Source organism: Danio aesculapii, chromosome 1 (genome assembly GCF_903798145.1).
Source record: "Danio aesculapii chromosome 1, fDanAes4.1, whole genome shotgun sequence".
NCBI classification, from domain to species: domain Eukaryota; kingdom Metazoa; phylum Chordata; class Actinopteri; order Cypriniformes; family Danionidae; genus Danio; species Danio aesculapii.
Genome location: NC_079435.1, coordinates 15802101 through 15826070, shown reverse-complemented (window position 1 = coordinate 15826070; position 23970 = coordinate 15802101). Strand labels below are relative to the sequence as shown.

Here is a 23970-nt window from a genome sequence, read left to right as displayed (position 1 = left end):
GAGAATATCCCTCACACCATTACACCACCAGCACCAGCCTGAACCGTTGATACAAGACAGGATGGATCCATGCTTTCATGTTGTTGATGCCAAATTTTGACCCTACCATCTGAACGTCGCAGAAGAAGTCGAGACTTATCAGACCAGGCAACACTTTTCCAATCTTCTATTGTCCAATTTTAGTAAGCCTGTGTGAATTGTAGCCTCAATTTTCTGTTCTAAGCTGACAGGAGTGGCACTCGGTGTGGTCTTCTGCTGCTGTAGCCCATCCACCACGTGTTGTGCATTCAGACATGCTCTTCTGCAGACCTCGGTTGTAGCGAGTGGTTATTTGAGTTACTGTTGCCTATAAGCTCAAACCAGTCTGGCCATTCTCCTCTGACCTCTGGCCTCAATAAGGCATTTGCGCCCACAGAATTGCTGCTCACTGGATATTTTCTCTTTCAGATCATTCTCTGTAAACCCTGGAGATGGTTGTGTGTGAAAATCCCAAAAAAATCTGCAGTTTCTGAAATACTCAAATCAGCCACCTGGCACCAACAACCATCCCAAAAAAGTAAACCATTATGTTTAAAATGATTAGTTGACCCTACTTAAAAATGAAGAAAACCTGTTGCTTTTAAAGTGATTAGTAGATGTTACTTAAAAGTTATAATAAGCTATTGCTTTTAAAAGTGATTACTTGACTAAAAAGTGAGTAAACCATTGCTTTTAAAGTCATGAGTTGACAACTTAAATTGAGTAAACCTGTTGGTTTTGAAGCAATTAGCTGACTTTACTTCAAAAAGTGAGTAAACCTGTTGTCTAAAAGAAAAAAAAACTATGCAAAATTAGAAAAAATAAGTCCAGTTTCAAGTTACTGTATAATGCATTTACTTACTTTTTCTAAATCAACTTGTCATTTCAAGATAATGTGTTTACTTATTTTGAACTAATTGGATTTTACAATGTACATTTGTTTGAATGTTGAATGCCAATAAAGAATATTTATATTTAGAACATAATGGAGAGAAAAAAAAAATCAGTGGTCATCCTTGGTGTAAACTGGCTTAAGTCTATTTTAAAGAAATTTAAATCGTTTTGTCTTCACTGTAAAAAAATCTTACTACTTTAAATTTAGTTAAATGAGATGTTCTAGTCATCTCTATACATTACTCAAACTGACTAATATATTCGAGTTATTATAATAGTAAAAAAGTAACAAAAAATCATTTGTTGTCGTGATTTTTTTTTTGTCTTTTAATTTTTTACAGTGTCACAGGTGTCAAATCCAGTTCGTGGAGGGCCGCAGCTCAGCACACTTTAGTTCCAACCCTGCTTCAACACACTTACCCGTCGGTTTCAAACAAGCCTAAAGGACTCAATTAGTTTGATCAGGTGTGTTTAATTAGGGTTAAAACTAAACTGTGCACAACTGCGACCCTCCATAACTGTATTTGACACCTGTGCTCTACAATGTAAATCATAAATGAAAAGATTAGAATTAATAATAGATAATGAAATACTTGAGGAATATGTTGATATGTTTAGTTTATATGTACATTTGTTGATCTTCCCCCTGTTTGTTCGTGATGGTTTGCTCAACTTATCGTTGGAATGTTTTGTTACGATTACAGGGATGTCTTGGCGTGAAATAAAAACGAAACTACAATTGACAAAGCAACATAGTTTTTCTTGTTTATTGTGCAAGAGTATCCAGTAAACATTTGAAACTTGAAGGAAACCCAAGTCAATTATTTGATAGACTGATTCTAGATTACTGATACTAGCCTACACGGACAAAACAGAAAACAGAGACATAAAAACTTTGTGTTTGTGTGTTCTACAGATGACAGAAATGAATAAGATATTTAATGGATGTTCTTTTTCTGTTAAATAGTGTGAAATGACATTTATCTATTTTTGTTTGTTGTTTATATTGAGTTAACAGTATATTTGAGAATTTTGTGAACACAAGCACACTCCAGTGCTGCACACTTTGCAGGTTTAAACACTGCACATCATGCATGACAATATAAGGGCCTGATTTTTTCCCTTCAAAAGCGGCACTCAATAGGATCAAAATGAAATGCTGTCTGTCAGAGGAACAAAGCCTTACATAAGTATAGTAAGAGCTCACCTGTTTGCCCTATTTGTTAAACAAGCCTAAATGAGACTTACAAGCAAATGGCTTCTCAACACGTGATATGCTGCTGGTTTAACTGATCAATCACCAACTTTTCAAGAAAACATTAAGTATGACTAGCGCTAAAGCACTTAAATCCTTACTTTGTAAAATACACTTGCTTACACAAAAGCCTCTATGTGAATTAGCTCTTGTTAAGCCTTTATTACACAAAAAAAGGGCAACATTTAAAGGTGTCTTTCAGTATTTGAATGGGGTCAAAACACTTGAGTAAACATAAAAAAACCACTGTAAAACATCATGGGTAATAATTTGAAAGTAATAAGATCTCTCTGTCTTACTTATTTTTTACAAATCGAACATAACATACTGAAAACCAAAAAGATACTGGGATGAAGCAATGACTGCCGGACTACATAGTCAGAGTAAAGCAACGTTTATATTTATGGGTCAAATAGTTAGAACATTCCAGAATCCAGCCATTGGTTTTACAGGAAAAAACAAATTGTTTCCGTCTTATGTTGTTACGTACATTTCTATTATTGATTTATACACACATTTGCAACAACAATTCCCTTGAAATAAACTGTTCCTCGGTTATATTATTCTTAGAGCAGCATGCTAATCAAATCTAGAAAACATACATATTTGTGAAGATTTTTATTATGCAAAATCTTTTTTTTTGTTGACCAATTACAAAAAATATTATAATTGTTAAAAAAACAGACCAAAAGCAATCAAATAGGATGGATGTGTGCGTTCTATATTTAGCAAAATCTTATATATAACTGTAAAGGTAAATGAAAAAGTTGTTATCAGATCTCTCAAAACTCAGGTGTCTCTTTCTGATATTGTAATGTATTAATATAAGTAATTTTAACAAGTAAAATGTTAAAATAGTGAAATACTAATATGTGCAAAAAGAATTCAATTCTTGTTTATTTCTATAGTTCTTTTACAATGTAGATTTGTGTCAAAGCAGCTTAACATAGATGTTCTAGTAAATTGAAACTGTGTCAGTCCAGTTTTCAGTTTAGTTCAGTTCAGTGTGGTTTAATTTTCACTGCTGAAAGTCCAAACACTGAAGAGCAAATCCATCGATGCGCAGCTCCACAAGTCCCAAAACTGAGCAAGCCGGTGGTGAAAGTGGCGAGGAACAAATTTTCACCTATTGACTAAAGTGAAGGAAAAAACCTTGAGAGAATCCAGTTGGGCAAGACCATTTCTCCTCTGGCTAAACTTCTTGTGCAGAGCTGCAGTATTGACGCCAGAGGCTGGAGAATGCTGGGCGTCTATCGTGGAGAAGCAGCAGGTGTGAGTAGGTCACCAGTGGGTGTTCTAGCTGGCCCTCAATGCGGAGACTCATCTGTCACTGGGGTCTTTCAGGAATATGTTTCATGCTCTCCACTCCTCCATGACAGTCACAGCTGCTGCTCAGGATACGGCCTGGTCCAGGATTATGGAGACCTCTAGAGGTCCTCTATGGTTGGCATCATCTCTTCACAGGTCACAATCTCTAGAGGCCTTAGGATGAGTATCCCCAGGTGGAAATAGGGAACAAAGGAAATAAGTAGCCTAGCTGCTGTTCATGGTGTATTTAAACAAGATATATTAAATATCAAGGCAAAAATGAAATGAAAAATAAAAAAATGGCAGTTATATAAATAAATATGAATGAAGTTTTAAAAAAAGTTGAAATATCCTATGCTTTGGCGTGATTGAAATTAACTGAAACAAAACATACAAACAAGAGTGATATTATGAAATTTGTTTAATTAAACAACAAGTGAAAACATCAAGAGTTGACACTTGGATATGCTTGATGCTATTAGCAGGTTTGGCATTCTGTCTCTGGAGAACCCTGAGATAATTGAGCCCTGGGCTCTCGCCGGGTCTTTTAGCATGTAAGGGAGGAGGAGATGGGGTGGAAGGGGGGATTCTTCCAAAATGAAGGCAGCAGGGTGAAATCTGTCCATTTTTTGTAGGTGGGGATCAATCTGATTGGATTATTACTTATTATGATTGAGAGACCAGCCAGTTCAGAGAATGGCCAGACTGGTTGGAGCTGATAGAAAGGCAACAATAACTCAAATTACCACTCATTACAACCAAGGTATGCAGAGAGCATCTCTGAACACACAACACATCAAACCTTGAGAGGGATTGACTACAGCAGCAGAAGACCACACCGGATGTCACTCCTGTCAGCTAAGAACAGGAAACTGAGAGTACAATTCACACAGGCTCACCAAAATTAAACAATAGCAGATTGGAAAAACATTGCCTGGTTTGACAAGTCTCGATTTCTGAGTCAGAATTTGCCGTCAACAACATGAAAGCTGCTGGTGGTGTAATAGTGTGGGGGATATTTTATTGGCCCACTTTGGGCCCATTAGTACCCATTGAGCATCGTGTCAACACCACAGTCTACCCGAGTATTGTTGCTGACCATGTCCATCCCTTTATGACCACAGTGTACACATCTTCTGATGGCTACTTCCAGCAGGTTAACGCGCCATGTCATAAAGCGCGAACCATCTCAGGTTTCTTGAACATGACAATGAGTTCACTGTACTCAAATGGCCTCCACATTCACCAGATCCTAATCTAATAGAGCACCTTTGGGATGTGGTGGAACGGGAGATTCGCATCATGGATGTACAGCCGACAAATCTGCAGCAACTGCATGATGCTAGCATGTCAATATGGACCAAAATCTCTGAGGAATACGGTACTAGTAAGTTGTACCTAATAGTGCCTGGTGGGTGTATACATTTATAACAGTTTAATTAAATGAATTGTTTAATTGATGAATCTATACATGCAACACACACACACACACACATTTATCAGTAATAAGTAATTAAGCCGTATTGTTCAGTCTGTAAAGTCTGGACTGTTTCTGTTCAGAGAACAAATCACAGATCATCCATGTGATGAAAAAACTCCCTAAATGAAAATGTCTATTTAAAAACATCGTGTCCCGCCTCAACTGTGTGCTTCAATATTCAGATTAGTCAACACATAAAAAAAAAACGTATCATGTGATTTCATGTTTTTTTTATGTGTTGACTAATTTGAATATTGAAGCACACAGTTGAGGCGGGACACGATGTTTTTAAATAGACATTTTCATTTAGGGAGTTTTTTCATCACATAGCTGATCTGTGATTTGTTACTTACTATTACTAGTCAGAAATGTGTGGTTTTGGAAGATACATTCTTTTGGCAAAGATTGATAGACTCGTGACAGGTGATCAAATGACTGAACAATATTTGAAACTGCTTTCCTGGAAGAGGAAAAAGTGTATTTAAATTCACAATTAAGCACATACCTGAAAACATTGTTTACTTTAGTCTCAAAGCTTCAAAACGGCAAGTTACATAATAAATAACATTAATAATATTAATCAGAATCACGATACAGGATAAAAATGCCTTATTTTAAAGATTATTTGTCATTTATGTTTGTTTTTGCTCTGCATATATATGTTGAAGTCAGAATTATTAGCCCCCCTTTGAATTTTCTTTTCTTTTTTAAATATTTCCAAAATGATGTTTAACAGAGCAAGGACATTTTCACAGTATGTCTGATAATATTTTTTCTTCTGGAGAAAGTCTTGTTTTATTTCGGCTAGAATAAAAGCAGTTTTTAATTTTTTAAAAACCATTTTAAGGCCAAAATTATTAACCCCTAATTTTTTTCCTGACTGTCTACAGAACAAACCATCATTATACAATAACTTGCCCAATTACCCTAACCTACCTAGTTAACCTAATTAACCCAGTTAAGCCTTTAAATGTCACTTTAAGCTGTATAGAAGTGTCTTGAAAAATATCTAGTCAAATATTATGTACTGTCATCATGGCAAAGATAAAATAAATCACTTTTTAAATCAGTTATTAAAACTATTATGTTTAGAAATGTGTTCAAAAAAATATTCTCTTCGATAAATAGAAATTGGGGAAAAACTAAACAGGGGGGCGAATAATTCAGGGGGCCTAATAATTCTGACTTCAACTGTATATCTACACTTATACCAAGATATTTTGTAGTTTAGATATGTCATGAGGTTTTTTAATTCTGAGAAAAGCACAACTGATGCAACAATTAAAAAAAAACACTTGATACGTAATTATTATCATGTTTTTGGAATGTAAGTCGCAATCATATTCAATATATAATGTAAAATCAAAATGAAATAAACATATACAATATGATATATAATATGATCATACATCATATTTAAAGACAATATATTAAGTATAAATTTAATTTAATTATTATTAATTAAATATATAATTATTTAAAATGGCGATTTCTATTTATATAGGGAGGTATATTATAGAAGCAAAACTAACCGGCCATTTTTGAGATTTGATTTAAAAACTTTATAGTTTACAGTGCTCAGCATATATGAGTACACCACTTACAATTATCTCATTTAAATCAATATTTTCTATAGGAAGCTAAGCAATATTATATTTGTGCATATACATTAGATTAGTCAGTACTGAAGCCAAGTCTGGAGCTAATTTGACAAAATAACCTATGATAACAGTCCAAAATTAGTACACCCAAATTTATGTTTTAGAAAAATATTAAATACAAATAAAAAAAGAGGAAAATTCAAGAAAAACTAAAATGTATCAAATTTAGTTAAAATTTTGTAGTTTGTAATTTTGTTTTTCAATATTTTACTTGAATTTTATTGTATTATCTTTCTATTTAGATGTTGGGTGACTAAAATATTATTTTAATAAATATATCTGTTTAATAAATCTGTTTTGTTCAAATGCACCAAAATATGACCTATATTCACCGATAAATGGATAAAAATATTAAATTTCTAAGTTATGCTGTGCACTGTGCATGTATAAACTATAGTATAACTAGAATACAGACTGAATGTAACTGTTGATAGTATTGTTTTGGAGTATGCCGTTGTATTTTGCACTGTCTGAAGGCAGCACCAAAGCTTTTCACTCATCATCGAACAAGTGCTGCTGCTGATCTGACAATATCTGTGATTTGATTAGATTTTTAGAGGATTTTGCTACTGTACAATATTGTACAATAATAATTATACCATAATAGTGACTGGAAAAGCCACACACCATGTATGAGAAACAGATAACAATTAATATATTAATAATACATAAAAACAAATAAGGTAATTAATAAAATAAAACAAATAATAAATAAAAAGGCCTATAGGCTATACAATCTAATAAAACAGGTAATTGGCGCCATCTTGCGCCAAAACGTAGGAACTGGATTATTACGTTCCACATTTTGATTTATGTGTTTTTCATTCATTCATTTTCTTTTCGGCTTACTCCCTTTATTAATCTGAGGTCACCACAGCGGAATGAACCGCAAACTTATCCAGCATATGTTTTACGCAGCGGATGCCTTCCAGCTGCAACCCATCACTGGGAACACTACGGCCAATTTAGCTTACCCAATTCACCTAGGCCTATACCATGTCTTTGGCATGTGGGAGAAACAGGAGCACACGGAGAAAACCCACGGGAACACGGGGAGAACATGCAAACTCCACACAGATATGCCAACTGACCCAGCCGAGGATCGAAATAGCAACCCTCTTGTGACATAGGGCGATGCCACCTATTTTTATACCCTCCTGAGATCCAAAGTAAATTTTCTTCCATTTTTCTTTTTTTGCGATTTCCTACATCCTTTGGGTTAAAAAAAAATCTACAATTTAGAGTTTTTACATTTTGTTTTTATTTTTAATTTTACAGCATGTCCACTGTAACGTCAGTGGACCACAGGACCATTTTAGTTCAAAACAACCGCCAAGCTCAGACAACAAAACTGTACAGCAATTTTTTTCCTTTTGTATTGAAATTCCTGAAAAAGTTTAGTCTGAAAGACTAAAAAAAAAGAAGTGATGTTATTCAGATGTCATTCTCTAATTGTCTCTAATGCTCTAATTGTCTGATTGTCAGACTCTGAAGCTGTGGTCACACTGGGCTTTTCCTCCCATAGACCTCCATTCATACGCACGCGAATGTGTCAGACCGGAAACGCAAGGTCATGTGTCAAGTTTAGCATGTTGCTGAGGTGCAAAGTTCAAGCTTGGTGAACTCTGACCTGCGAAATTGCATCACTTAACTGCGTGAAGCTGCGGTCACACTGCTTTTCCTCCCATAGACTTCCATTTATACGCACGCGAATGCGTCAGACCGGAAACGCAAGGTTTTGCATCAAGTTTCGCATTGCTGCGGTGCAAAGTTCAAGCTTGGTGAACTCTGACCTGCGAAATCGTATCGCTTGACTGCATGAGACCAATCGAGGATCCAAACATGACCTCTCTGGACAGAAATTTAAAACATGAAGCAATCGCTCTCTTTTTTTAATGTCTAATAATCTTGTTTAATCCCGCCCCTTTTCGCAGCGCCGCACGACAGAATTTCGCACACACAAAGCCCGGTGTGACCGTAGCTTTAGAAGTGGTTCCTAGCATGCCAGCCAATCAATGGGAAAAAAAACGGGAATATGTTAATCAGGGACCCATTTATTTATTTTTTTCCTTTTTCTATTTATGTATTTATGTAAAAAACTTTATTTTGTGGTAGTTTGTTATTGCTTCAAGTTGATTTAAATTCTAGTTTATTAGTAATCATCTGCTCATTAGCCCATTTAAGCTCCCTTTCCAATTAGCTAATCATTGTAGCCTTCTAATTAGCACTGATTTATAAAAGCATGCATTCTCACACAATGGACTAAATAACCTTGGAGCTGCTTCCCTGGTCGTCATGGTTTGGTTTGTAGATATGTATGGTGTTTTTAATCTGATTGTTTGTTTATGCTTCTCTTTTGTTTAGAACCGCACAAACCTCATATTCATGTACAGAAGTGCCTTCCTGTGTTTCGTTCATCTGTCCCATCTTGCGTTTTACCTGAGTTATAGATAAATAAACTTTCATGGCACTGGATTTCTGGACTCTGTGTTCTTGTCTCACCCCAGCCTAAAGTCTCGATTACATACATCAAAAGTCAATTAATATTTCTGCTAAACCTAAATATATATGAAAAAACTAATTACAGTTTAGTGATTTGATCTAATTAATGATCACATTTAATTTGACAAATTACTTCTAAAAACGTATTGTTATTTGCTGCAACAGTTTACATTAATAAAATTAGTTTAAAAAATTATATATAGAGATTTTTATTATTTTCTATGTAAATGAAATAGGTTGAGGTCATTAATGATTCAGATTGAGGGCAGGAAGTGGTTCTTCTACATAATCGCCATCAGAACATCAAAATGTTTGTTTTATGTTGTTTATAATTGTTTAAATCGGGCAAAAAATGAAGTACCGAACAGCTTTTATAGAACTCCAAAAGTTTTTCCTCATAAAGAGGGGCTGAAAAACAGAAGGCAGTATGTACTGCTCAAATTAATACATATATATTAATAATAATTAAAATATATATATTTACACACACATACATATATATAGGGGTGTAGTAACCGGGGTGGATACGTCCCCCTCACTTTTAGAGACAAACCATTTAGAAACAGGTGATTTATAATTATATGAACATATGATCTCATACAGCCATATGATATATATATATATATATATATATATATATATATATATATATATATATATATATATATATATTTTTTTTTTATTTTATTTATTTTTTTAAATTCTGTGTGGAGTTTGCATGTTCTCCCTGCGTTTGCGTGGGTTTCCTCCGGGTGCTCCGGTTTCCCCCACAGTCCAAAGAAATTGGGTAGGCAAAATAGTCCGTAGTGTATGTGTGAATGAGTGTGTGTGGATGTTTCCCAGAAATGGGTTGCGGCTGGAAGGGCATCCGCTGTGTAAAAACGTGCTGGATAATTTGGCGGTTCATTCCGCTTTGGCGACCCCGGATTAGTAAGGGACTAAGCCGAAAACAATATGAATGAACAAATATATATATATATATATATATATATATATATATATATATATATATATATATATATATATATATATATAATGTATATGTGTGTGTATAAAGTAGGCCCGTGAGTGTGTTTGGCAATTTATCTTAAACTCTTCAGCACTTATAAGGAGATTGACGAGATTCTCAGCCAGTGACGTCACGTTCTAAAGATTCGATCTGCATTCTCATGAAGCTGAACAGTTCTCTGACAGTTTTGTCAGTTCTCGAGGTGTTGCCGTTTGTACTTGACCAACGTGAGTTCAATACCGACGGTATAAGTAGAGCCTCGCTAATCTCACCTAGTCCACTTCGTGAAACTTTAAACCACGAAGAATATGAATCACATATGGGCCAAATGTGGTGTAGTTCTTTGTGGTTTGGTAAACCCACGCAAATCAACATCACCAAGAATATTATGTGTTTGTTGCTCGAAAAGTGCCGCCGAGCAACATTCCGGGTAACAGGGGTGGCGCCCGGTTAGCTCATGCACTCCCTGAGGCGAGGCGGCCCGTGCACGCTTTGACACGGCGCTACAGGGGGCTCTGAGGACTCTTGGGGAAACAAGGGAGTCGGTAGCTGCCAGGATTATGGTGGGTGGGAGCAGCCTGGCCCACTTTAGCTTCTATTTTAAACTATCATTTTAAACTTTAGTTTACTATAGTTTAAAATAGACAATATGGTAACTGAATGCCTGTTTGTTGGAATGTGATGTTTTGTTTTTAACAGGGTTATTGAACAAAGAAGTCTCCCTTTAACAGTGTGTTGCACTGCAGTCAAGCCCGCGGCGATTCAGAACAACACAATCAGAACCTCTGCGGTTTATTATGAGCGGGCAGCTTTTAATGGCTTTGTCGTTTCTTTCTATCCGTAAGTTTAGCTTTCAGATTGTTGTTTTCTTTTGATTTTGCAGGTCAATCAAAATAAAACAAACTCTTTCTAAACACCTGAATTTTGTTTTTATTTGTCATAGTCCTCCAGTGTAAACTTTATTTTCCCCCAAATATTTCCAGTGGGTGGCATAACGGAGAAGACATTTTTTAAACATAATCGTTTTAATAACCAATCTATAACTACTAATTTCTTTTCTTTAGTGACAGTGCATGTATTTTTTCTTGTTTAGCAAGATACAAGTATTGAGTTTAAAGTGCAATTTAAAGGCTTAACTAGGTTAATTAGGTAAGTCATTGGACAACAGTAGTTTGTCGTGTAGCCAATCGGGAAAAGGAAAAAAAAATCGTAGGGGGACTAATAATATTGACCCAGTGGTAAAAAAACATGCTTATTCCAGCCAAACTAAAATAAATAAAAGTTTCCCCAGAAGGAAAAAATAGATATTAGGAAATACAATAATACAGTATAATACAATAATAATACGATCTTGTCATTTTTAAAAGACATAGAAACTTTTTATTTTGTTCAAAACAAGATAAAAAAAAAATACTGCCACCTAGAATAAAATTAAACCTTTCAAGGACAGGACAGAAAGCCTTCTGGGTAAATGGAGATCCAGGATAATCTCAGTGTATCAAGTATGCATTAGTTACATTCAACAGGAATAACTGTCGACCTAGATTGTATTCAACACCTTGATGAACATGAAAGATATTCTGAGCATCTCCCGTTACTCTGGATGTTTTACCAAGCACAGGATCTACCATGTTCCCACACTTCACCAGGGGTGTTTCTGTCTCATCGGTTTTAACAAACTGTACTTCATCTGCAGTTATTTATAGAGTTGTGGATAGAGCTGCATCCAAGCTTTATGCAAGACATTTACACACTAATAACTCAACAATAGGTAAAATATGGACAAACACAACGGTTTAAAAATAAATAACCCAGCAAGCATTGTTTTGTTTTTGAAAGATGTCTGATAGATGCCCAGACATAGTCGTCTTGGCTAAAAAACAAGGCTAAATTTGGGCTGTCAGTGAACATCTAATAGATGCTAAAAATAGGCCAAAACTAGACTAACCATCAAATAACTTGTATATATTTTAATACATAACTTGTGACTTGTATATTTTAGATCATTTAAAAAAATTTCTTAGGATGGGTGGGTGGGGGGGGGGGGGGGGGGGGGTTCTGTGATTGAAGTGATTATTCATTTATACTTTATGTGTTATTATGTATATGTCATAATGTTCATTTGTTGTTGTTGTTACTGTGCGAGTTCCTTTGTGTGGCACTGTTGCGAGTTGAGGACTCTTGACTGCAAACCAAATCTACCTTCGGATATAAATAAAGTAACCTAACCTAACTATAAACAAAAATGAAGGATTACACATATAAAGTCTGTCTAATCTGTCTATGTGATGACTAGTCTAGTTTTGGGCTATTCTTGGACGTCTATTAGATTTTCAGCCCAAGTTTAGATGTTTAGATGTCTATTAGACACAAAATTGTCTGGAAAAATGTCAGCTAAATAAAATAAAAATAAATAAATAAAAAAATAACCCAGATATTTTAATGTTATAACTTGACATTTAGTTATTATAATCATTTTAAATATCAGACAGACAACTGGAGTAGTATAAAATGTTTTTAATTCTCAAACCAACAAACAACCACAATTAACAGAAGTAAAAAAATGACTCCCCACCAAATCCCCTGGAACAATAAAATAAGAAGTACACAAACGGAGAAGAGGCTTTTTGGGCATGATCAAATGAAAATAAAACGGGCGGTTGGCCCTTCAGCGGTCACAGAAACTACACTGAGACACAGATTGGGAGAGCTGGACAACAGCCACCATCACTTCAGCACACACTGCTCATCTGGACTGCTCGACTGCAGAGAGACAAAGAGAGAAGCAATTAGGAGGCAATCAGTAGCTATGTAAAAAATTAATTCGATTACTGATATCAGTGTTTCTCAACCAGGTTCCTAGAGGACCACCAACACTGCATGTTTTGTATGTCTTGTTTGTCTGTCACACCCATTACAGCTCTTTCAATCTCTGCTAATGATCTGAATCAGGTGTGTTTGGTAAGGGAGACAGTTAATATGTGCAGAGCTGGTGGTCCTTCAGGAACATGGTTGAGAAACACTGTCTTAGCATTTATTTTTAAAATAGCTTTCATTGATGAAGCATATTGTCACAATATTATTATTTATTTGCCTTAATCTGAATAAGACAATAATAAGATTAAGGTGTTTACATGAGTTGCTTTTTGAATGTTCTTTTCATGATCTCGTTTTACATGTTTTAGCACAAAGATTGATAAACGTCATTGCGTCACAGCGCTATCCACATTTCCTGTGGAGTGTCATGTAATATCGTGAGTTTCCTTTTTAATTTGTCGACTTTAACTGCAGTTTGGCACTTTCACTTTCATTCAAGAACATGTTCTGCATTTCATGCCCCCCCATGACAAACGAGACATTGGTTGCGAGTATGAACTGCTGGAAAAGTGTTGTTTTAATGGAATTTGATACTGCATGCCGAGTGGGAAAAAACTGGGCTAACAATATAGCGTTTCTGAGTCCTGACGTTATTTCAGAACAGAATATCTGTGATTTCCTCATTATTATTGAGCAGCAGTGTTCTGTTGATTTCTCCTCTTTTGCTACCAGTGTCAATTGTAATGTGGAGTAGTGTGATATAAAGCTGTAATAAATCGCCCTAACCTACCTAACCCCAACCTCAGAACCATTCAAATACACCTTTGGTATCATAATCTGACAGGTAGGATAAAATGTCAGTACAGCGGTACAGCCAGTGCTCACGACTGTCACATATGCTGAACGCATGACCAAAAATGACCCTTTGCACGATGTGATAATACCTCAAAGTTATAGCATTTAGCAGTCACAGACTTAAACCTCTTTTTTTTGCAGCACTCATGTCTCATCACAAACAGGCAAACAAAACTGACATTTAGCCTACAGTCCTGGAACAATCTACAGTTTTATTTGTCATCTCTCTCCTCTAGTTGTGCCCAATTTATAAGGTGAGATTTTGGAAACCAGATCTAAAATTAGCAGGTAGAAAATGGCTACTTTAGTGGCTAATAGGAGATGTAGCACCCAACCCCACCCCTAAACCCAACCGTCATTGAGTGATAAGCAAATTATATGATTGAGATAGTACAGACTCACCACTAGGTGTACTCACAAGGTACAGTTGTTCACACAGCATTTTGCCTTTCGAGCCGGAGCACACTTACGTCATGGATGACCGGACTGTTCAGTTTAACAGGAAGAGAATCGCTCTCGCTCAGCACAGTGGACATTGGTTTAGTCTTATCGTTTTAGTCGTTTGGGATGCAGTGACACAGTGAGATATTCTCCCGAACAGATCCACAACTTCTGACGCTCATAAATGTTCATTTAAGTCATTGTGCTGCGCGCATTAGGTGGTTTGCTGAAGGTGCAGCGAGGGGTTTGTATCTTTAATAAACTACAACAGTTCATTAAACTGTAAGAATGATTAATAAATCCATATGAAGCAGTCCCTTAAAAGTGATGCCACGTCTTGTTTCGGGCTCAGGCGCGCTTTTCACTCACATTACAAGCGTAGCAAGCTCTGGCACACCTCTTCTTACCGCGCCAGGGCCGGCCAACTGAACCGTGGGTATTTTGAGCTGAAACACTAGGGGCATTAGAGACTTTTTATATATGTTGTAAAAAGGGGCATAATAGGTCATCTTTAAAAGTAGGACCTTCTAAAAGTATATATTTAACAGTTTGTTGCTATTGCAATATTGACATTAGAGAATTTTTCTGTGACTATCAAAATGCATCGCTATTCTCTCTTGAATTAATTGAAAGCTTAGTTTTTAACAGCAGATGGCGCACAATCTGTTTTTGGTTGGTTGTTACTGCATTGTTATTTACGCTCAGTGGAAAAATCCATTAAACACACATAAGATCAACATATTTAGAGAGTCTGAGTGTGTTTAATCAATTTCTTACTGTAGGTGGAAATGTCGATTTCCTCAGGCAACTCAGCCACGTTGACTTCAAAGCGGTCCTGCACATCATTCAGGATCTTCGCATCGGTCTCGTCTGATACGAAGGTGACGGCCAAACCTTTTGTGCCAAACCTGCCAGCACGAGCAACCTGAATGAACAAAGGAAAATAGCAAAGTTGTTCAACAACTTTGAGCAATTCAAGTTTAATGAAAGGTAAAAATGCCACACGCATCATGCATAAATACCCTGTGTAGGTATGTGTCTGAATCCTCAGGCATGTCATAGTTGAATACAATATTAACACGCTCAATATCCATTCCACGACCAAAGAGATTCGTAGCCACCAGAATCCTCCGCTGAAAGTCTTTAAACTGCTGATACCGAGATAACCTGCAGGAGAGAGAATGAGAACTTTGACCAACTTTTTCCCAATATCATGGGATGAACAATTGCCTTAACCCTTGACTACTGTTCAAATTTACTACCCTTTCGTTATGTTCGTGGCTGTGTTTGCCCCACTGACTTTCAATATAACCACATTATTTGATTGCAAAGCCAACACCAAATAATCAGGCATTCTCAATTTTTCTTGCCTATCTAAGTGGTTAATGTGCCAACTGATGATCAACGGTTTAAAAAATAAAAATAATGATAATAAATTCACAAATTTTACCTTTTCCCAACAAGAAAAACCACAAACATGTTTCATTCATACGGACAACTGTCTTACCTTTCTTCCTGAGCCATTCCCCTGTGGATCGCAATGGCAGGGAAATTCTGTTCAACCAGCAACTGAGACAGAGCCACGCAGCGTGGAACGGACTTGACGAATATCACCACCTAATCCACCCAAACAAACTATTTAAGTTAACAAGGTCTTACATTCAGAGTCTCCAAATATATAATCTCATGACACGTCAGTCACCTGGTTGAACTCCAGAACATCGAGCAAGTCAAACAATTTGCGGTTCTTCTCGCTGTCCTTCAGTTTGACGTAGTACTGCTGAAGACCATGCAGGGTAAGCTTTGTTTCATCATCAACAAATACCTCCATTGGCTGCAAGGAAAAAAGAAAGAAAACAATGTTTTAGATTAGAGATGAGTGAAAATTGACTGAGAAAGTCATCACCACAATTTTTTTTTTTTCGGTCAATATTGTAAAAATCAGTTATTACGAGGACCATGTGACCAACATCTGTGAGTGATTCATTTAAAGATTGTGATTTTCCATATACATATTGTGATATGCATATATATTCTTTAAATGAGGTTACCATGACAATTTGAGACCATAAAATGTCACAATTCTCAATGCATAAAACAAAGTATTCGTGTAATTGAAATAATTAAACTGTACTTAGTTTTGTAAGCAAGTATACAATAAAATAATAATATAGTGTAAAATAAAACAGCATAATCTTCACTGTAAGAATTAAACTTGATTTATTTCTTATCAATCCTACAAAATTCATTGAGAAGCGATTTTTAAATTTGTCATTTTAAGATCTACCTAGTTGCATAGTCATTCATTTTTACATGACAAATGAGGTTTTATGTAAATAATCATTAAGCGCCACATTTTTTTTTACACAGTTTTGCATGTATTTAGCCATTTAAGTGTTAAAATTGAGCTAAAAAAATGGCTTTACAGGTCCGTGTTCGGTTTCATCTCTGAGCACATAGCCATATCAGCAATTTATGGCTATTTCATGACAAAATAAATAGACATAAAAATATTACATGATAAAAACAAATAGAAATAAATATATTCAAAGTTAAATATGATTTTCAGTTCCATTTCTGATAAATAATTTAAGATTCTTCCTGGTGGTACCTTTTTAAAAATGTCCATAAAAGTAGTCTTATAAAAAGTTTGTCTAATGGTATTCAAACTTCCACATTCCAACAAAATATGTTTTATGGTAAGAGCAGCTTAGCAATAATCACATTTAGGTGGTGCCTCGTTATTCAGTACACACAAATGAGTCAACCTAGAATCAGGGCTGTGCGATTAATCGAAATCGAATTGCGGTTTCAAATGTTGCGATTAGCTAATCATAAGATCCTGTGATATGAAATATATATATATATATTTATTATCCAATTTCCCACCCAGAGCAAATGTGTTACTGCCGTCTGTGTGTGACAGCCTTACTAGCCAAATGAGTTAGCACACTTTTGTTCAGGTCAATCAAAAATTTGCAGTTGAACTATGCAGAACGTCTACATTTAAAAAACAAACAAACAAACAGGAAAGTGCGAACGAGTGGGATGATGGCGATGATGACAAATATCAAAGACAAACAGCATGTTGATAATATGGGAATATCTTGTTTTCAAAGTCACAAACACCGAACAAAAACAGGTCATTTGTAAGAGCTGTAGCAGAATTGCTGCCACAGCACAAGGAAATACAACCAGCACCAAAAAAAAAAAAAAAAAAGCACCACAGGCGGCTATATGAGGAGCGTCTTGCTAAAAAGTCAACTAAAAGTATTGCCAGTGACACTCAATCTAGTAGCAAGCAACAGCAAACTACAATTTCAGAGCTGTTTACACAGCTGTCATGTTTACAGCTGTCATTTTATTTGTGTTCACTGTTTGCTCTAGAGGAAAAATTAGGAGTTTAATATCCTAATATTTAAAAACAAATTTGAATAAATGGAGTTAATATCCGTTTTAAAAAACACTCACTACATTTTAGCAGTAAGAAGCTACGATATAGGCTATTATCAAATCGCAAATCAAACCGAAATGTCTATCCAAAAAATGTTATTAAATATTTAATATTAAATCTTTTCCCCAAATCAAATAGCCCTACCTGTCCAATTCGACATCTAGTAAGGACAGTTTGTTCATGCCTGGTCCCAAAATTATAATTTGCATTTATTTTTATGTTAATTTTTGTATAATTTATGCAGTTGTCCCATACCCTTTGCCATGTATCGTTTTTTACAGATGAATTGTAGGTTTCAGGTGGTCAGGAGGAATTAAACATTGCCACTTTCAAGGAAATAGCCTGTTTTGCTGCCTCATCAGTTCGTTTACATGTAGTCCCATATGAGTTTACACTTTTAAAAACATGAATAAATATAATACACTTAAATTAGCCACATTACATGATTCTACACATGAAATTGGACTTTGTTGAAGGAGGAAAACAAAATCACACTCTGGAAAAGGGCAGAATGTAGCACAATATTAATTTCATCTGAATTATTATGTTTTCATAATTACTGGAGGGCAAATCCAAAACTGCATTTCAATTAAATCCAAAGTCCTACAGGGGGTATAGCTACAGATAAAACTGAACTTTCCTAATTAAAACTACAATTAAAAAAAAAAAAAAAAAAAAAAAAAAAAAAAAAAAAAACTTACATCTTGCATGAATTTGCGACAGACTGGTCTGATCTCTTTGCTTAATGTGGCGCTGAACATCATGCACTGCTTCTCATGAGGGGTCAGTCTGAAGATATCCTGGACATCCCGTCTCATATCTAACACGCAAAAAACACACAGTCAGCTGAACAAAAAAGCATCCAGACACCTCCATAAAGCAGTCGATAGAAAATAAAAACTAAACACACACCCAGCTGCTCCAGCATCTTGTCACATTCGTCCAAAACAAAGTGTTTGACGTTTTTGAGGGTCAAGGTCTTGTTGCGACTGAGGGCAAGAATCCTCCCTGGCGTTCCAACAACAATGTGTGGGCAGTTCTTCTTCAACACGTCCTCGTCCTTCATTATGGACAAGCCACCGAAAAAGACGGCACACTTAACACTGGACATGTACTTGGAGAAGCGCTCGTACTCTTTACTGATCTGGAAGGCCAGTTCTCGCGTGTGGCACATAACCAACACAGACACCTGAAGAGAATTACAAAATGGAAAATAATCATTACTATTTATAGCTAATACTATACTAGAATGAAAAAAACACAGTATATACATAATTAACATGAATTATGAATAATTATAAGTGGCAATTTCAGTCTAGCCACTCTCCGATATATTAAGACACTAACCTTTACAAAATACATTTAAAATATTTATCTGTTGGGATATACAGTTATATAAACTATGAGATGTTTTTAAACATGCAAGATTTAGTGTAATTAACCAACCTGTCCATCCACAGGCTCGATCTGTTGTAGTGTGGCAAGCACAAATACGGCGGTCTTTCCCATACCAGACTTTGCCTGGCATAAGATGTCCATGCCCAGGATGGCTTGTGGAATGCACTCATGCTGGACTAAGGGGGAAAAGACATGGTAAACACAGTGTCAACAATAACACTAACAGAATTTTGTTTTTAACCCACATTATCAGTTTTACATATACGTCACACAGATAAAAGGTCATTATATTTACATTATTTCAATGGACATAGACAGGGGTGTCCAAACTCAGTCCTGGAGGATCAGTGGCCTGAATATGTTAGTTTCAACCCCAATTTAAGACACCAGAACCAGCGATTGAAAATTTTTCTAGGTATACTATAACTTCCAGGGAGGTGTGGAGAGGGAAGTTGGAGCTAAACTATGCAGGACACTGGTCCTCTAAGACCAAGTTTGGACTTCCCTGACTTATGATGAGCTAACCCATTTCAGATAATTAAACATCTGGTAATGCTGTCCATAATGGATGTGAAACAACAACATTTGCTAAACTGATGGCCTGCTGCGTTTCTCCATGCATGGTAGCAGTTTTTAATAAACCTTGAACACGTCACGTATTTATCCCATATCACATCAGTTTTTTATATTTTCCAAATAATCTGCATGCGCCACAAAACTAGTCATGTTAGACTATGAGATGTATTAATAATAATAAAAAACATCATTTTTAACTTAACTTTAACTTAACTCTGCAAACTTAAAATATTAGCCCAAATATTTGAAATGGGTTTACTTCTAATTTTAAGAGGCACATAATGCCCATACCATGTAGTAGTTTAAAATGTATATATATCTATGTGTGTGTGTGTGTGTGTGTGTGTGTGTGTGTGTGTACACATTTCAAAATATTAGTGCTGGGAAAGATTATTTGCAAAATAAAAGTTTGTTTTGACTTAGATATGTGTGTGTGTTATATATATATATTCATCACGTATATGCGATACACACACATATTTATAAACAAAATTATTTAAAAGTATTTTTTTGCCAAGATATTTAAATTTATATATTTATATTGTATCACATACATATATAATTTATATCTAAATATGAATAAATATTAAATATTAAATAAAACTGAAAGAACATATTTTCTAGCTTGAACTAAAACATTATTAAAACATTATCTAAAATCCTCACCCTCAGAAGGATGTTCAAAGCCACAGTCAACGATAGCGCGGAGCAACTCTGGTTTCAGGAGGAAATCTCGGAATCCGGAGCTGTGGATGGAGACGTAAGAACCTTTAACCTCCTTCTTGCCGGTGGTGGCTCCACTGTCCACAGTGGGCTGTGGCTCCTCATCTTCCTCGTAGTCCAACAGCTCATTTTCAACATCGTTCTCGGCCATGGTAACTTCAAAAAAATAAATAACAGCAAAATGTAAATAACAGCGTTAAGACAGGAATATTAATCAAGAATACATGATTCAGAAATGCATGCATTTCTGCAGGATTTAGGACTTAAAATAGGGAATAACAAATGGAAAGTTAACGGGAGCAGTCATTGAGTTGCATCTGCAATGCTCCAAAGACTCAAAATACAGCTTGGTTGTTGTTACAATCACAATTGGGGCTTACTACAAAAATAGATACAAGTCAAGATTATAGCTCAAACTGCACCTTAGGATCACATTGCACAAAAGAGATGCTCTTTATCAGAACTTGTGCTGTTTACTAGAGCAAAGGTCTAAACAGTCTTAAAGAGATTCAGTTCACACAAAAATGTAATTTACTTTTGATTGGTAAAAAAACTACACACAATAATAATAAAATGAATCTAAAAATCTACAACCATTCACTAACATTGTGGAACAACAAATACTATGGCAGTCAATGGTCACAGGTTTTCAATATTTCGCAAAATATTTTTTTTATTTTCAACAGAATAAAGAAACTCATATGGTTTTGAAACAAGTAAGGCACAAGTAAACAATGACAGGATTTTCATTTTTGGGTGAAATATCCCTTTAAATCGACAGAATACATATCAATGAAGACCAACATAAGTCTTGTTTTCTGTTAAACTAATCATCAGCCGTGTAACTAATCATGAGTACAATTAAAGCAAAAAGTAAAAAAAAAAATCTGCCACTAGAATAAGAAAAATCTATTTCATTCAAACAATGAAATTAAGTTTTCTACCTCACTCTCACTGACATATTAGAGCTCGAGTTCAGGACAAACACACATTTGATCAATTTCTCAGTAAAGAGAGTCATTTAACATCTCAACCCAGTCACAGTACGAACTGTATTTTTGCATCTCAACCCAGTATAAACTATATTTTTGTATCTTTTCCCAGTGCAATATTAAATCCACAGCTTAATAAATTAAAGCCTTACGGACTTATATTTTGTAACCACTCTTGTTTGAAGACCAGTAGAAAAACAATGTCATAAATGAGCACAAAAACAAACATTCACTGAACAAATACCCTGCTTTCTGTTCTGAAACAACCTAAACTACATCAACATGTATTATGCAGCATTATTAAACCAACATAAATAAACTTTAAACTAAAACCGACATCGTTATAATGATAAATCAGACCTTTATGATAATAATCATGATTTTTTAAAGAGCAAACACCTCCAATGCCATAATAAAAGTTGCGATACGTTGTAAAACATGCTCCGATATAACCGATCGACTGACTGAGGTAAAGTTGCTTTTTCATTTTATTTATCGTTTATTTTAGCCATCTCTATATAGTTTACTACAATAGGTTACTTAGAATGTTGTTTCTGAAATCGCATTTAGGTATGACTTCAAAACAACATTTAATTGAATGTGAATAATGGAGTACTTGGCGATAGTCGTTGGCTACTAATATGATTTCCCCATACTTTCCTACATAATACTTTTCTGAAATTATATTATTAGGGAGAAAGTCCGAATGTGAGAATATAAGACCAACTTTACCTCAATGATCGAGCGCCGCTCAGCGTGCAGACAATGGAGGCGCCATTCGCCTTCTCATACAATTCATCCCTGTGGATTCAATAAATGGCGCAATTGGCATTTTCCTAAAACGCCAAAACGTGTATGTACTGTGTATGAGCACAAAGTATTTTAAAACACCCGAAGTCATGAAATACGGAGCTGTTTGGCGAAAATCGGTTTCTGTCTCGTGTTTAGGCTTTGAGGCTCACAGGCTGAGCCGTGAACGTAGACAAACGCGAGGTGTCCATCTCAACTGTTCTTCTATATTATAACATGTTCAACTAAAAGGCGTCTAATATAAGGTAAAATCGGAAAGTGCTTGGCATTCGTTATCACGTAATTAGGAAGTTGCAGTTAATAGTTGTATAGAATAAAACATAATTTACCTTTTGGTGTTGGTACTGAACGTCGGCACTCGAGAATCGTGTGCTTAGGCCTTAAGTTTACAGCGCTTCCCGGATATAAAAACCGAGCTCGTGCATTGGATGTGTTCGACGCCAATCATAGCTGAGAAGCAGTACGTGCGTGTGGTTGGGTAACAAAAAGAGCGCGTCGATGTTGTGGGCGGGTTCAAACGACTGTCGCCAATATTCATTCTCACAGATGTCCACACGATGTCACTACATGCATTCAGATTTTTGGTTTGATTTTGATAAAAAGTGCGAACTAAAGTGATTTAAAAAATATAAAATAATTAAATGTTAATTATAATCTAATTATAAAAGTAGATTATTATAAATATAGTAAATAAATACAATGCGATTTAAAAAAAAATATATATATATATATATTTATGTAAATACATGTATTTATGGTGAAATATAGTTTTTAAATAACAGATATATTTTATAATAAACATTAAAACCAGAGTCAGCTTTCTTGGCAAGATTCACAGCATTTCAAAAATATATAAGACTCACTGGTGCAATGCGTTTGTACTCCATGTACAATAAACACTTCATAAAATAAATAGGCAAAAGAAAAAAAAAACATTAAAAGCAATTGGGAATTGTAGTGTTCAGCATAAATGAGTACACTCCAACTTAAAAAAGAACATTTGATCAATTTCTCAGTGAATATAGGTAATATTTTGCTGCATGTAAACAAATGTTCTTTTATAACTAAATTTTATTTATAATATTATTTTTAGAAATTAAAAGATACATTTAAATTCAAGCAAAACACTTGTAAAAACTATTGCAAACTATTAAATTTAAACTAAATTGTAAATATTTTTAGTTTCTTTTGATTTTTCCTATTTTTTATTTGATTTTCCCTAATATTTAAATTTGGGTGTACTAATTGTTTGACTATTATCATAAGGTTTTTGGTTAGATTAGTTTAAGTTTTGGCTTTCATACTTACTAATCTAATGTTTATAAACAAATAAATTTTATTGTTAAGCCTCCTATAGAAAACCCCCACTTTTCAAAGATGACGATATTTGAGGGGTGTACTCGTATGCTGGATACTATACATTGAATTTTATTTCAATATAACAATAAATTACTTGTAAAACTCGTGACCATATTTACATTTTTGTGAAAATTTCCACTAAATTGTTAACGCTGATAAAACAGTTTGTAATTAAAATTGCGAAATATTTTTTGTATTTACATGTTTATATTAAATACGTTTCACTAGTGATTGTGGAAAGATTATAGTAGTTATCATAAAGTAAATAATGTATATCATTAAAAGATAAACCGGTTAAAATTGTCAGAACAGTCACACCAATCAAGACCGCAGCATCACCTGCCCGCTACCCCACAGTGGCTGAGGAAAAAGGAAAGCACAGGAGTGGTGGACTGAGCTGTCAATCATAGCTATTCCT

At 35.1% G+C, this 23970-nt stretch overlaps 1 protein-coding gene across 1 annotated transcript; it reads right to left on the bottom strand.

Moving 5' to 3' along the window:
• Positions 1-12629: 12629 nt before the first annotated feature.
• ddx39aa (DEAD (Asp-Glu-Ala-Asp) box polypeptide 39Aa) lies at positions 12630-22617 on the bottom strand. Its single transcript, XM_056456702.1, has 10 exons — positions 22523-22617; positions 20335-20547; positions 19141-19268; positions 18607-18883; positions 18396-18514; positions 15943-16074; positions 15748-15857; positions 15263-15407; positions 15018-15165; positions 12630-12890 (listed from the first exon to the last, which is right to left on the bottom strand). Exons 2-10 carry the CDS (start codon positions 20540-20542, stop codon positions 12874-12876), a joined length of 1284 nt encoding a protein of 427 aa, XP_056312677.1. The 5' UTR covers positions 20543-20547; positions 22523-22617; the 3' UTR covers positions 12630-12873.
• Between the last annotated feature and the right edge of the window lie 1353 nt (positions 22618-23970).